Source organism: Lactuca saligna, chromosome 7, assembly GCF_052625555.1.
Source record: "Lactuca saligna cultivar CGN05327 chromosome 7, ASM5262555v1, whole genome shotgun sequence".
NCBI classification, from domain to species: Eukaryota; Viridiplantae; Streptophyta; class Magnoliopsida; order Asterales; family Asteraceae; genus Lactuca; species Lactuca saligna.
This window is the reverse complement of record NC_136423.1, coordinates 28,844,573-28,860,754: the sequence shown is the minus strand read 5'-3', so window position 1 is coordinate 28,860,754 and position 16,182 is coordinate 28,844,573. Positions and strand designations below refer to the sequence as shown.

General features: G+C 31.4%; 1 protein-coding gene across 1 annotated transcript; it reads left to right on the top strand.

The window, feature by feature from the left end:
• Positions 1–14,059: 14,059 nt before the first annotated feature.
• Positions 14,060–15,906, top strand: JAZ7 (jasmonate-zim-domain protein 7). Its single transcript, XM_078964389.1, has 3 exons — positions 14,060–14,255; positions 14,639–14,738; positions 15,369–15,906. The coding sequence occupies exons 1-3, from the start codon at positions 14,164–14,166 to the stop codon at positions 15,570–15,572; spliced, it is 396 nt and encodes a 131-aa protein (XP_078820515.1). The 5' UTR covers positions 14,060–14,163; the 3' UTR covers positions 15,573–15,906.
• Positions 15,907–16,182: the final 276 nt, after the last annotated feature.

Genomic DNA, 16,182 nt, shown 5'->3' with positions numbered 1-16,182 from the left:
AGATTTGGACATTCTTTTTATAGATGCTCTCAGTTTAACGTATTCTACCATTTTCATTTAGATCACTAAGGATAAAAATCACTAATGTATTCTACCATTTTCATTTAGATCACTAAGGATAAAAATCACTTTAATGAAAATTGACTTTTTACGTAACATAGCGTTGTGTCGGTTCTGTCAGGAAAGTTCGATAGGTCATAACTTGTTCGTTATAACTCAGATTTCGGTATTCTTTATATCACCGGAATCCTTACTTCAACCACTACAACTTTCTACATAGATATCGGTTTTATCTAATATTTATTTTCGATGCTCATTTTATTCTTAATCCATTAAATTTTAATAATTAAGCAAATAAACACATGATTCACATAAAATTCACATAATTCCTCTTTATTACTTCAAAATGAGTTACAAAGGTTAACCTAGACTATTACATTATCTTTAGTTCTTAGCCCAGAAACACGGACGTTACACCAAGTCCATGACTTTATGATTCTAGAGGTCCTAGATAGCTTGGATCAGTGTTTGGATAGCATAACTTAAGCACTAAGTGCTTAATGGCTAGTTTTTGGAAACTGGACGAGAACGCCCTGTGGAGGTCCTGTGAACATGTTGCGTACCCACTAGGACTCGTGATCTGACCAAGGAGGAACGCCCAACATTCCACAAGGGAACCCTTATATTCGTTGCGTTGATGGGCATTTTTGGGACATTTCCTTGGACTAGATGATTATGGGCCTTAGTGGATTATTTTTTTAGGCTACTATTGGACTATATTATATTTTGGGCTTAAGTGAAGTTCCATTTGAGAAGTTGGGTGCAATTTATAAAATTAGGCCATAAGTGGGCCACTAGTAGGCTTAGAGAGAATATATTGATTTGGGCCTAGGTCATGGGTCCATTCATATTAGCGGTAAAATGGTCATTTTACCCTAAGAAGGATTGGTTGGATTCTTACTAAGTATTATTTGGAAATGATAGCTCATGGAGTCGTGGGAACATCCATTAGAGATTCCTTACCGTGAGATTTCAGCATTCAGCCTTGCGAGGTGAGTTTTCCTCCCATATGATTGGGTCGAAGGCACCAATGTTGGCTTGTTTATGTATGTTAGCATATTCTAGACTAAGGTTCGATGTTAGGCAGTGTCGGATGTAGTTGTATATGTGTTTCTGGACTTTAGTCTGATACCGTAGAAAGCCCGAGGAATGTTTGTATGCTTGATGTCTTCATGATTCTTGCATGTGTTTGTTTTATGTGTTTTTCGGACTTTGGTCCGCTGCGTGTGAAAGCCCGAGGAATGTTTATATCTTTCCAGATTTCGGTCCGATGTCGGGCAGGGCACGAGGAAGGATATATGTTTATTTTATGTGTTTGCCTATGTATATTTGTTGATATGTTATATGTATACTAAGGTTTGCTCGACGCCAAGCGAGGTCCGGTGACGGATTTTGGTCCAATGTCGGATGAGGCCTAATACCGAACTTCAGTCCAATGTCGGGCGGGAAAGGCCTAATGTATGTTATTATGTGATTATGTATGGTATGTGGTAGTTTGGGGAGACTCACTAAACTTCGTGCTTACAGTTTCTAGTTTTTGTTTTCAGGTACTTTCGGTCGCAAGGGGAAGTGCTCGGGATGACTGCAGTGCACACACCATTGTTTATCCGGGGATGTTTTTACTCTGATATGTTTTGACAGATGTTTATGACATTTTGAGATACATGACTTATGATTTTTATGTGATGAAATGTTAACTATGGTTTTATTAATGATTTAATAATGAAATTTTTGGACTGTATTTGTCACACCCCCAAACCGAAACGGCGGAAACGTTTGGGGGCGGAGGACGTCATGTACCATATCACAACAATTGCATAATAGTAATCAAAGTACAAAAACCATGTATTGAAAATGTATAAGTTTTTATATATTTGTTCAAATCATTGTATACTGACACCAAAATTGTAACACGAAAGCAAAAGCCATGAGTCTATGAAGCTCTGTCTTCTCAAAACCTGTGGATACATGTTTACTGGTTTCCTGAGAATAAAAGTAGTTTTGAAAAGAGTGTCAACAATTAAGTTGATGGGTTCATAAGCATGCTTGTAATTGAAAAAAAAATTCCGTTCCTTGATAATGTAAATATGCTTTCCCAGAAAATCCTATATTTTCTGTTGTAGTATGTTGTAAGTAAAATGTATGAATGTTATTGTACTCTGAAGTTGTATAATGTAGTCTAGTTCACTTAAAACCATGAAAAGTATGTTTTCTATGTACTGAAGTAGAAATTTGTATTTGTTCCTGTTACGAAAACCATGTCTTTGTAATCGTTTAGTTTTACAAATTGTACTTGTAAAATATAGTATTGTAGTTTTATTATTAAATAAAACTATGTGAAGTTGCTTACTTATTCATACACGGATCATTTTGTTCAATACCAAATTTTGAGTTATTATAACCATGCTTGATGACCTAAGATGGCCTGAACATGACGTTCTTCAGGCATCGCAATCGGTACGACATTTGTCACCACAGGCCTGCCGGCCTAGCTGTTGCAAGCAGCTCTAGTGTGGGATTTTCAATCCCGTATAGATCTATACACAAGTGTCACGCTCTCCCTCCAGGAGACTCTGGTTATAATTACAGGACTTGGTTGGTACTTAGATAAGTACTTGAAGTGTGTCTCATAAATGCTATATTGATAATTATGCGTAGAATAATGAAAAGTTACTTTATACTGAATAAATTGTAAGTATATCTCATAAACTATACTTAATATAGTTTATATGTTTGCTTTTCTGTAATGTATTATGAATATGTAAAGTAATGCATATGGTCCATAAGTTATACCCATTATAGTTTATATGTTTGATGTCTATTTTGTAATCTGAATCTTGAAAGGAATGTGTAAGTTTCATAAACTATACTTACTATAGTTTACATGTTCATGTTTTACTGTAATGAAAACCTTTGTCAACTTTGTAAAATTTGTAATACGGTTGTTCCTTGAAATCCTATGTTTATATTCAAATAGTACTAAAACAGTTTGCAAAAATTATGTTTTGGTTTAACAAGTTTGAAAATCATTTTATACTTATATAAATATAATATTTATATAATTGAGATTAAATAGACATTCGAATAAATAATTCTACCTCAACCCCACAACCAAAGAAGGAACATGACATGGAGTTAAATTACCAATTCTAAGCCTGTTGAATCCTAATTATTATTATATAATATATATATATATATATATATATATATATATATATATAATAACGACAACAAATTTTAAACATCAAAAACATTTAGATATTGTCACAACTAGATTTTTGGCTAGGATTCTATACGTGTATGATCAACTTTTGATGAATCTTGAAGCTATTCATGTTATTCAATTCAAAAGGAATTATTCGAGTCACAACTCACCTGTTAAACCCTAAACCTAATTCAATACATTTCATACACTCAATGATGGGTTGTAACCCTAATTTTTCCTGATTCAAACTCTTTTCGGCCAGGAATCATTTATTGTGCCTAATGGGCCAATAAACCCACAACCTAATTATTTTGAATTAAGAATACACATTTATGCCCTAATTGGACCAATATTGTCTAAGTAATTGATTTTGGGCCACAAAACCTCTTATGGGCCTTAATGGGCCGTAAGCATTATCATGAACATCATTGGACCGAAAAAACCCATTCCCTTTGTCATGTTGGACCGTAAACACATGTGTGCGCCCAATGGGGCAAAATTCCTTATTGGGCTAACATACCCTCGACCTTTACATTCATAATTCAAACCCAACACCAAATTTCCTTCTTTCCTACACTCCATTCTCGGTTAAAAAAAAAATAATAAAAAAAAAAAAAAAAAAAAAAAAAAAAAAAAAAAACTTATTTTACTCAATTTCTTAACACCTCACTATCGTTTAAAGGTTACTTACGCAATTGCCTCACATATTTTCATGATCAACTTCCTAACCCTCCAAGTAATGACCAATAAACCTCCCCTCCGTTCTTTTTTAAAACTCACGGCCTAAGGCCATTTCTCCAACTTCATTCCATGCCAAAAATTCTCTCTAGAATTCTCAAGAAAATCTCATCTTCCCTTTCCAATTTTGTGAGTGCCTGTGTGTAAAGTCCAAGGATACTTCATCAAAATCCATCCATTCTTGGTAAGCTACTTTCTTATCGAGGTGTTTAACTTCATGTTAATGTTAAACTTACTTCTCTTAACATTCCATTTCATGATCCATGTTCCTTAGAACCCCATAAGCTCAAGATCTACTCAAAGGAGCTTGCTAGGGCCGAAATCTCCTCTCATTTCTTCACCAAAAACCAATCCATCACCCCAAAGTGAGTTCATACCCCTTATTTTCGGTTTTACTATGTTTTGGGGGAGGATACAAGTTTCTTTGTGTAGATTTATGTGTTTAAGCATGATTATGTGTGTTTTTCCATGCTATATGTTGTGCTTATGTGTTGGAACGTCATAGATTTCGAAAGATCTACAAAAATATGGTGATGTTTGTATATCAAAACACTTTATGCAACTTATCATGAAGATGAAAGGATTAAACATGTTAAGAATGTTTGAAAAACTAAATAAAATCTTGAAAATCGGCCTCAAACTGGGCCTTCACGATTTCATGGACTAAATTTGTAAATCTTTTACTTTTGTGGATTTAAGTGTCATTTTAAACAAATTTGAGCCAAATATATTAATTTTCGGTTAAATGGGCTGGAAATGTCAATTTTATTAAACTTGGCCCGAAAAGGTAATTTATACACATTTGGGCCGAAAATGTCAATTTTCATTAAATTGGGCCGAAAATGTCATTTATAATAAAAGTGGGCTAAAATGTTATTTTATTTGAAACAAGCCGTTAAATGTAAACTTTTGGTCTTAAGGGACCAAAAGTGTCATTTTTACCAAAAATGTGCCTAAATTGTAAAGTTTCGGCCTAATGGACCAAAAATGTCATCCTTACAAAACATGGGCTTTTATTGTCATTTTGGTAAATAATTGAACTAGAACAAACAATACAATAAAAAACGGGTTAATTACATTATTTTCACTTCTAATGGGTCTGTAATATAATTTACATGTTTAGTGAGCCTTAGTTGTTCTTTTACATGTTTATTGGGCCTTGAATATACCTTACATGTTTATTGGACCTTAGTTGTCCTTTTACATGCTTAATGGGTCGGGAATATAATTTACATGTCTAGTGGGCCTTAGTTGTCCTTTTACATGTTTATTGGGCCTTCGTGGTCCATCTACATTGCTTGTAGGCTTCACACAATCACATACATACTCGTTGGGCCTTGAAAAACTAAAAACATACACGGAAACAATATATATTGTGCAATTCAATATTCACGTAAATTCAGTTAAGGCTCTTGTGAGACATTTCGTTTGATCACACCTATCTAGTGTACAACCGTAGCATGTAGTTATAACCAGAGTCTCCTGGAGGGAGAGCGAGAGTTTGTGGATAGATCTATATGGGGTTGACTCCCCCACACCTGAGTTGTTCGCTATAGTTAGACTAGGCCAGTCTAGGGTGACAAACCTTACCTTAAACAAGTCGGTGCCTGAAAAACGTCAAGACAGGCGAACCAGTCATTATCAAGTATGGTTATAACGACTCACATAGAGAATAACTCCATTATAAATTTACGGAATACATATACCATTTTGATGATACAAAAACATACATACACTGATACTCGGTCTTAGGGTTTTAAGACCCCAACTTTTTATTTAAACATGCTTATGAACTCAACAACATTATATATGTTGACGTTTTCAAAAATCACTTCTATTCTTAGGGAATCGTTAAGCATGTGGACTTCAAGAACATGTGGATTTTTGTTATATTTGTTTGCTATCATACACTTTATGTTTTTGGGATGTAACTTTTATAAACAGTTACAATGATGTAAACCTTGTATTGTTGTATTATTGGATGTGTGATGATGATGTTTACTTGTTTCAATTATATACACTGTGATGATATTACAAGATGAAGTCACCCAACCCTCGGACGTTTCTGCCTTTCTCCGGTTCAGGGGTGTGACAGATATTAACACGATTTTTATTGTGTTACACTTGTATCCCCCCCCCCCCTCCCCTAAAACAGTTAAAAATTATGAAAATGTAGGTGTATGAACTCACCTAATAGCATTTCACGCAATATATATGTATATAATTAGTGAAAATAGTTGTAAATATGATATGGAATAGCCTAAAAATTAAGAATCACTTACAATTGGGGGTATTAGAATGGAACCGAGAGGGTGATAGGTGATTTCGGTCACCTTTGGGTTTTCGGTCACCTGATGATTCAAGTGGTGTTCTTGATGTTCCTGGTGAAACCAAGATGATCAAGGTGTTTTTCGTTGGGGTTTAAGGAAATGGAATGATGATTGTTTGATGGTATGATGAACACTAGATGAATTTGGTATGATCTTGAAGAGTTTCAGGTGATACTTGATGGAAAAGATGATGAACTCGATGATACTTGAGAGAAAATGGGAAGGTTTTTCGGCCCAAAATAAGGAAATGATTGTTGTTTTCGGACAATTATATATATATATATATGTGTGTGTGTGTGTGTGTGTGTGGTTTTCGGTTGGGAACTCCATCCAAGAAAGGTGTCTTCGGCCAAGAACTATTTCCGAGGAAAGGGTTCTCGGCTAGGAACTCAAACCAAGAAAAGCTAGTTTTCGGCCGAGAACTCGCATCGAGTAAAAGGTGTTTCCGGCCGAGAATGGTTTACTTCCTTCGGATATTTGCAATCAGAGGAAGGTTCACGGTCTGAGGGTTTTACGACCGAAAGGAGTTTTCGGTGCGAGGTGATTGGCCAAATTCCGAGGGTTTTCGGTTCATGCGAAACGTTTCGGATTTGGGTGATTTCACTTCTAAATGTTTACAACACTTTATTAAATGATTTATACAAATCAAATTTATTAATTTAACTTTAATAAATTAACAAAACAACCATTTTAACTTTTATTTGATATGTTTAACTTTTACAAGATTGAAAATAACGGGTTGTCTTAGTATTTTTGGGATGTTTCATATATATATATATATATATATATATATATATATATATATATATATATATATATATATATATATATATATATATATATATATATATAGACACACACACACATTGAAAGATCTTATATGCTCATTAGTCATATTAAAGTGATAGTGCTAAATAACATATGATACTAATAGGTCACTCTAACAACAACTCGATACAATTTATTATTTATTACAAATTGGTTTTAATAAATATTCAATAAAAGTCTTATAACTAACTTGGAAATTATTTATTTCATGGAAATAATAATTTCCATTAGCAAGTAATTTAATATATATCATATGGTATGATTTATAAGTAATGTACAAACTTTTGGACTAGTTGAATCTTTTTGTCTTTTTCCTAAAAGACAAGATTTATATTTTATAAAAGAGTTTATAAAAGTTTGAATTTATTTCTTCTTCTTTATGTAATTTTCAAGATATGCATAAAAAGAAGAAGCATATGACTTGTCTAATCATGCTTTAAGGCATGGGAGACATGCTTATGACAATGAGGACATTTTTGCTTAAAGTGTTAAAGACTAATGGTTAATAACTTCACTTTATGCTTATAAATAGTAGAGCTTGCACTTGGATTATATGTTCATTGATTCCTTGATGAAAAATCTCAATCCTCTCTTCCCTCTCCCTTTATCTCTAGTTTTGGTTAGAAAACTTGAAGAACACTTACATCTTCCATTGCCATATTTTTCAAGTTTATAAAACTATTTTTGAAATAAAACCCAACAATTTGTAGCAGAACCATCTTGCAAGTTTAGTTAGATTTTTTATTTTTAGAAATCCTAGTTTTTGGAGAATATGGATAATTTTTTTTTGTATAAAAATAAGTTCATACATATTTTCTATGACATCCTTTTGTTATTTTATGTGACAAAAGTTTCGTGCATCTTTTGTCATTTAAAGTTGTCTTAGAAAAACAAAGATTGTTTGATGTGTATATTGATGTACATGATGTGCATAAACTAGCCAAGGACCAATGTGTTGTTATATTGTTTTGTTGGTTATTTTTGTTATAAAATTGATGTAATAATTTATTTATTCATATGGTATGTAATAACTAAATATATTAGCTTTTCTTGGTTATTTTTGTAAAATAATAGATTAGATTTTAGAAATTTTATTTGTACAAAATATATAAAAAGAAATGAAGTTGGAATCATTTTTTAAAGACAAAAAGAGCAATTTTCAAGTCTAAAAGGTGTGCAAGATTTTCGGTGACATTTTCTTAAAAGTGTCACTAATGTTGTTTATAAAGGGTTGTTGGCTTTTAGTGACACCTGCTGAATTTTAACCTTCAAGAAGTTTTTCCAATCTTTTACAAGCAATAGGTGTTTACTTAAGTGGGAGTTTCTTCAACAAGATTACAAGAATATTTTTGGTCCCCTTAAATGTCCCTTTAGAAATGGACTTGGTATTTTTGTGTTTGCTCACAAAAATGTCATTAGTTGGTATCTTTTTATGCATGTTTGTGTTGGTTACTTTATACAATTATTATGTGTGGTTGATAAATTAGTTTTTCACATGTTAAAATAATTTTGGACTAAATAAACATCACATGGAGTTTGGGTTTTCAAAATTGGACATAAGATGTAACAAGTTATTATTTTAAAATAAAACTCGGTTTTATAAAATCGTTAATAACTACAAATTTTGAAATGCTCCAATATAAGTTTTAAAATTGTGATTTTTGTAACTTATACTAAACTCCAAATATATAAGTAATAAAAGGAAGTTTTATTAATGATATAAAAGGTTCAAATGCAATCAAACTTAATACCGGTTACTAAAATTGAATTTCGTCAAATCATATAAAAACTAGATTTTTATATAGAACATTTAAAAATGATTTTCTTTTAAAATTTTATACCATAGTTTATTATATGCATGTAATAACCAAGATATCATATGTTTTTAAACTAGAATTATAAAACATATAAAGACCCTTTTTACAAACCTCAAATCTATGCAATCATTTTGGACAACACTCGCAATTATCTTGTATGCACTAATGGGATAAATGATACCTAACCACTTAGTGTTATTTTTTTATGGCCGGGATGTATTCACGATTTCTATAACCAACGTATAGGCCGATAACACAAGTTTTTTCAAATTGGACGATTTGTGATAAAGGAAACGTAAGCAAGAGAGTTCTGAGGCATAGATGGGATCAAACATGTCTAATTCAATTTTTTATTAGCGATCCCGTAAATCTAGGAATTATATAGTGAGATATAATTGATAATCGATATCTACTGGGTTAAATTCAAATGGATGGGATAAAGGATACCTAACTATTTATTTATTTTTTTCAACTTGGATCCTAGACTTTGATAATTAATGTTTTTGGAAACTAAAAGGGTATTAATTATTGAAGATTAAATATTGAAAATAATAAATGAATTTTGTTAAAATTTTGTAGTTATATAATCCATTCTCATTATCATGAATTATCATTTTCTTTAATGACTAAATGAAACAGTAATATTCAATAGATACAACTTCAATGAATGGGTTCATGTCTTAAGAGATAATCTCAAGAGAGATATTAAACTGTATACACTTAAGGGTCATAGTCCTAAACTATTTGCTTTAAGCAATTAAACATGAACATGATACCTAGTAAAGGCATCATTGTGAGGCTTAAGATGCTTCTAGCATCAAGCTAGGAATAGTTATTCATGACTTCTAGGAAGTCTTGGATAAATTAAACATATATATGATGATATATAAGGTCAAGCATTATTCAAATAAATATTGTGATATTTTTAAAGCTAGTTTAAACATTTGAATAATACAAGGCTAAAGAGACTAGTACTTCTTGTATCTACTAGATATAACTCATACTTTCATATAACACTTAGGTATTTGGCAATTAAATGTTAATCTAATATTTTTAAATGGCTTGCAAATATTTACTGAAGAGTAACCAAGCTGAGCACAATCAAGTTGGAACTACACTCTAGGAGTTTAGTTTATTATTTATTTTTAGAACATAAATTACTTGTAATGTAAAACAATATTTTTTTTTGGAACAAAGTGTGTTTTAATTTAGCATGTATAAATTTATATCTCAGTTATTTTATTCAAATGTTGGATCATTTACTTAATCGTTTTTCATAACGATAATATTCATATTCTGAAATGATTAACTTCTATTTATGAGACTAGATCTCTTAATAGAGTTATGAAGTAAATATCAACATTTCATAAATAAAGTTAAGTTCTATATGCAAGCACTTTTGATTTAAACTTGTTTTAATTTAAACTCACCTTTGACATTGTTATCCTTATTATATAAATGGCATTCATATATTCCAACGTCAAGAAAGGGATCTCTGAAGGAAAATAATGTAGTTTATTTGACATATATGAACCTTATTTATATGTAAATGATTCTTAATGACATTTTTACTAAGGTGTAGAGAAAATGATTAAGGAACTATACACTTTGGTGTATGACTTCCTTTCTAATGAATGTCTGAGACCAAGCACAATATATCAAATCAACTTTGTTAACAACTATAGTTGTTTTAATTATATTTTACAGGGTAAAACATAATTGTGAAATCTTTGTTGAAGATTTCAAAAGTTGAGATACAAACCAATAAGAACCATCTAAGGCCTTAATGATAATAAAGGATGAATTAAATCTTATTAGGTATGATTTGCTATCTAATCAGTAGAAATATCCTCCTTTAATCTTTTTGGGATAATACTTCAATCACTATTAACTATATCTTGAATACAAATACCAACTAATAATTGGATTAGACATTTTATAAGATTTTGTATGGAAAGATTCCATCCATATCTTATAAAATGTTTTACGGATTTAAAGCCTATGATGGACTAAAGCTTCTAAACCCAAAATCCACTAAATACATATTTGTATAATACTCTAAATGTGGCTTAGATTATTATATGCAAACCCGCCAAGAATAAGTCATTTTATTCTTGTGAAAGCTAAGTTAGTAGAAAGCAAGCTTAACGGAAAAACAAGTGGGAGGTACATGGAACTTGAAGAAGCTCAAGAACCATAACTTCATGTAGTAATAGTTGATACTAGTCTTAACAAGGATTGTTAAACTTGAATAATACCTATTCACAAACATAAATTGTTCGCATTAGTGGTAGAAATCATCTATTACTTAAGAAATGTGGAATCTCTCATTGATGAGCTTTTATTGATGGTTTCTGGAAAATCCATCAAGTACCAAAATGCTATGTTAGATCTCGAATCTAATAAATGACTTAGAGTCATGAACATGAGATATAATCCATGTATGATAATCAAGAATGAGCTTGATTAAAATTTATACCTGTAAGGCTATAAGGAGAAAATGATTCTTCTAGAAAGAATAAATTACATGCATGGATAAACATACACATTTAAAGCAAGACTTATAGTAAAAGGATTCTCTCATACTCATGTCATTTATTATGATCCTCATCATACTCATGACATTGATTGTGATCAAACCTTTTTCACAAGTGGCTAATATTAGATCAACAATGATATTGTTTACTATAAATTCATATTCTTAATATAAGATATATTAAATAGATTTCAAGAATTACCGCTTTTCTTAATAGACATCTACTGGAAGATATTTATATAGATTAGCCTAGAGATTTTCTTAATCCAAGTTATCCTAACAAAATGTGTAGGGTTTGAGATCCACTTGTGGATATAAAGCAAACATCTTAATGTTGCAATCATCATTTTATGTAAAACCACAAGGTATGTTTTTATATCAAAATGAATAGAAGATGTGTGTTTATTAAGAACTAGTGGGAGCATAGTGAAATTCCTAATCTTATATGAATGAGACATACTTAATCTTTTGAATTCACATACTAACTGAGCATGGTCGTTTTCATATTGACTCGTAAAGTGTTTCTAAAATGAAAGACTTAGGAAGGAGAAGATACATTCTTGGAATGTAAAATCTATAAGGGATAAATAAAATGAAAGTTAAAAGTTTCATGTCCTTATACATATATTGGCAATATTCTGAAAGGGATCAAGACACAAGATTCTTTTGGAGAATACTTGGCATTGTCATATGGCACCATTTTAAATTAGCCTAGAAAGTACATAGCACATAGGTTTGAACTAAATGAAATGATTTATATTCTATTTTCTTGGTAAATGAATTCATCATTTACGCCATATTATGCATAGGACATGGTATTTGATCATGTTGTAAGCATGTCATAGGATACTAAGTGAATACATCATTAAGTCATTGGATGACTAAGAAAACATTCTAAGAATACTTTAGAAGAACTAAGATAATGTATATGAGACAATCAGTTTAGAAATAATCTTTATGAAAGAGCTACATAAGATGTTAATTTTTAAACATATATAAATAATTATGAATTATAATTGGATTTTGACTTTATTATGGAATGAAGAGTAAGTTTTGTTGGAATGAGGTCCAGTCAAAACATAATGACACGATCTACTACCAAATAAGAATACAATACTTTAGGAGTTGAATTCAAATTTGATTTGATGAATGAGATCATTGAAAAACTATGTTGATTTCTACCATTCGAGTATCACATAGAAATCTTTGTGACTTTGAGAGTATATTTAATCAAGCATAAATGTAACAGAGCAAGCATAAATTAGTAGCAATAGCCTGAGTTCAGGGAGCATAGAGCTATAAAACATCACATGTGTTTAGAACATTTAGAAAATTTAGAGACCATGTAATTAAGAAAAAAGTGTTGATGGCCACCATAAGAAGATTATAGTACTCACCATTCACCTGCATGTATAAAAGCTCGATGGTTCCATGATTGACAGTGTGTAACAAGTTCACAATGTCAATTGCTTTGCAGTCACGAAACTCGAGGGGTGATCCTTGAGGATCTCAACGATTCTTGTAGGATTGAGACTAACCAAGTCACAGGCTTGTGCTGCCACACCAATGCAACCATGAGAAATATCGTTGATTACAATGGAATCCGAAACTAGGATGTGTGAAGGAACAAGTCGATTAAAAAACAAATCAGTTGACCAACAAGGTCATTCGTGAAGAAGTTGTTGATGACGAATGGAAGTATATTTTCAACACTCATGATAGGCATTCACTAATGTGTTGTGTTCTAGCACCCACTATTGACGTTTTTCAACTGTGGAAGGGAATCTTGATTATGGTTGGTGACTTAGTGGGAATTGTAGACGAGTTTAAAGAAGATTTCTAAACCCAAGAACTTTAAATTAAGTGGAGATCTAAACGGTGTAACCTGATTTACAAAACGTCACAGGAAGAAATTAAAAGAGTCGCACTTCTTTTTTCTTTTTAAGACATTTAAACAATTCTGACTACCATAAATCATTTTACCGTCGTAATTCATCTGTCATTAAAAGTGTTTGATCTAGTAGTGAAGCCACATAGGTCGGAGGAGGCCACGACTAAGGGCTTCAAGGAGACGACATTAACCAAAATACAAATGGGACAAATTTTAGAAACCACAAAACAAGCGGGTAGACCTTCTAACTTGTCATGATCCTGTAATTTTGACTATAATAGAATATGGAATAAGAATAAAAACCTACTATCACGTCTTGGGTTTTGGATGATTCGGATTATTTTTCATACACGGATGAATTAATCAATTAAGCACAAGTCTATTATTAACTCGCCAATCAACTACTTATTTCCGCAATCTTTGTTATAATCAATTAAGTAATCATAGGGTGGCGTGTGGGGTGTCGACTATCCGTGCACGTGAAAGTAAAAGAACGTGGAAATGAGTAAAGCTGGTGGCGCCGCTGTTCATTGGTCGCTATCAACAACGTTCTAAACGTGTTTTTTTTTCATGCTTCTCCACTCCGCCGCTCTCTCTCTCTCTCTCTTTCTTGTCTGCAGCTCGTATAATATATAATATATAATACCTCTTTTCTGTTTGCTTTATGTCGATTGCTGCGAAAAAAAACATATACACAGATACTGATATAAAGACATACCTTCTCATCTCTCTCTCTCTCTCTCTCTCTCTCTCGGAATATGAGGAGGAACTGCAATTTGGAACTCCGCCTTGTGCCGCCGTCACCATACCTTTTTTCGGATCACCACCATCATGGTCAAGAAAAAACCAGGTAACGTCTTTACCTCATCACTTTCATTTTAGCATACTAATATATACTTACGCATTCGCTAATTTAAACCTAGATATGCATTCTCATTAGTTATACGCATCATATATACGTATTGCAGATGAAAGTTTCAACCTATTTGTTAAGTCATTAAGTCAGAATAAATAGCACAAATACAAAGATTTCAACTAAAAGAGAAATAAGTCATACTAATATATATAATTGGTTAAATTGTATTAATTTATATCATTTAGAAGAACAATATGAATAGAACATTAACATTATATCTAACATAGTATTTGATATACTAACTAATAGATTTCTTTTTCTCTCTCTCTCTCTTATTTATTTATTTATTTATTTATTTATTTATTTCGACGAAATAGTGAGGAACTGGATACAGTGGGTGAGGATTCAAAGGAAAGGCAGAAGCTAACAATCTTTTATGACGGAAAAGTCAGCGTTTGTGACGTCACTGAGCTTCAGGTATTTTCATAGTTGTATAGCAATTTGCTGTACAGAAATTTAGTATATATAAAGAAATTCGGTTTGATATTTTATTTTATGTTTTTAAGGTTTTTGAAGAAATAAAGTCACGTGTCGTAAAATGATGGCTACCAAACTTACCCTTTTTCTTGTTCTTTGAAAGAAGCTTTAGTTATAATGTTATATATAAAGAAATGTCTTCTATTTTATGTTATAAATCGTATAAGAATTCTATTATGTGATTATTATAAACCATGTTCTGAAATTTGGATTTTTTTTCTTCGAATGAATAGTTTTAATTAATCTTTTGAAATGACTTTTAGGTATTTCCTGTTGATAATTTGTACGATATTTAATAAATTTATCTTCCTTGGATTTTATTGAGGTTTGGAAAGAGACTTCAAGTCTTATATCATTACAAGATATATCTGTTACATATCCATGTATAAATTTTTTACAGGAAACGAGTTTTTACTCTTGAAGATATGTACTGATCATTATACCAACATCAAAATTCTATATCGAAGCTCATCATATATATTAACATAATTATAAAATATTTGTTGTGTTTAGATCTTGCAATTAAGTATCTCAGAAAGGTGGTTCTAAGTGGATTAATTTTTATTGCAGGCAAGGACAATAATAAAGGTAGCAAGCGAACAAATGGAGGAAAAATGGAGGAGAACACAGAACTTTACCACTTCTTTGGAGCCATCTTCGCCTTTGATATCGCCTCCTGTGTGTAGCCCAGGTGGGCTTTCCATGAAGAGATCTTTACAGAGGTTCCTTCAAAAGAGAAAGCACAGGATTCAAGCAACTTCTCCATACCATTAATCTCTAGCTAGCTTTTATTTACGTCTTACGATGATATATATATATATATATATATATATATATATATATATATATATATATATATATATATATATATATATATATATATATATATATATATATACACAATTTCGATCGGCTTCATTGTTTGGGTTAGTGGCAATGGCATGATTAATCGAGTTCTCTTAATTAGCCATCGCTCCTAATTACGACATGTGAATTATGTATTACAGTATTAGTCTCAAAGCTAGAAGGTGTTGAAATCATGTTGAATCGCCAACTAATTCTACATCAATGTAATGGTATTATATTAGTTTATTTGTATTCGTTTCCAGGTTTTTTGTGTCCCACGAAATTTTAAAAATTTTTTAAAAGTTCAAAATAAAATTAGTAATACTAAGGAAATATGGTATTTGTATTTGTCATTTTTAACCTACAAAAGAATATTAAAAAAATATATATATATATCATCCTAATTGCATATTTTAAGTAACATATTATTGATAACCTCATTATATACATTTTTTTAAAATTCAAACACAGTGAGTCAATGATGCATCTTGTCATTAAATTTGGAATCATCATCAAGAATAAACATAAGAGAAAGTCG

Excerpts from the sequence above, each read along its gene's own strand:
- JAZ7 (XM_078964389.1), top strand. The coding sequence starts at position 14,164 with ATGAGGAGGAACTGCAATTTGGAACTCCGCCTTGTGCCGCCGTCACCA. Across the intron at positions 14,256-14,638 it reads CATGGTCAAGAAAAAACCAG|TGAGGAACTGGATACAGTGG; the intron begins GTAACGTCTTTA and ends TCGACGAAATAG. Across the intron at positions 14,739-15,368 it reads GTGACGTCACTGAGCTTCAG|GCAAGGACAATAATAAAGGT; the intron begins GTATTTTCATAG and ends TTTTTATTGCAG.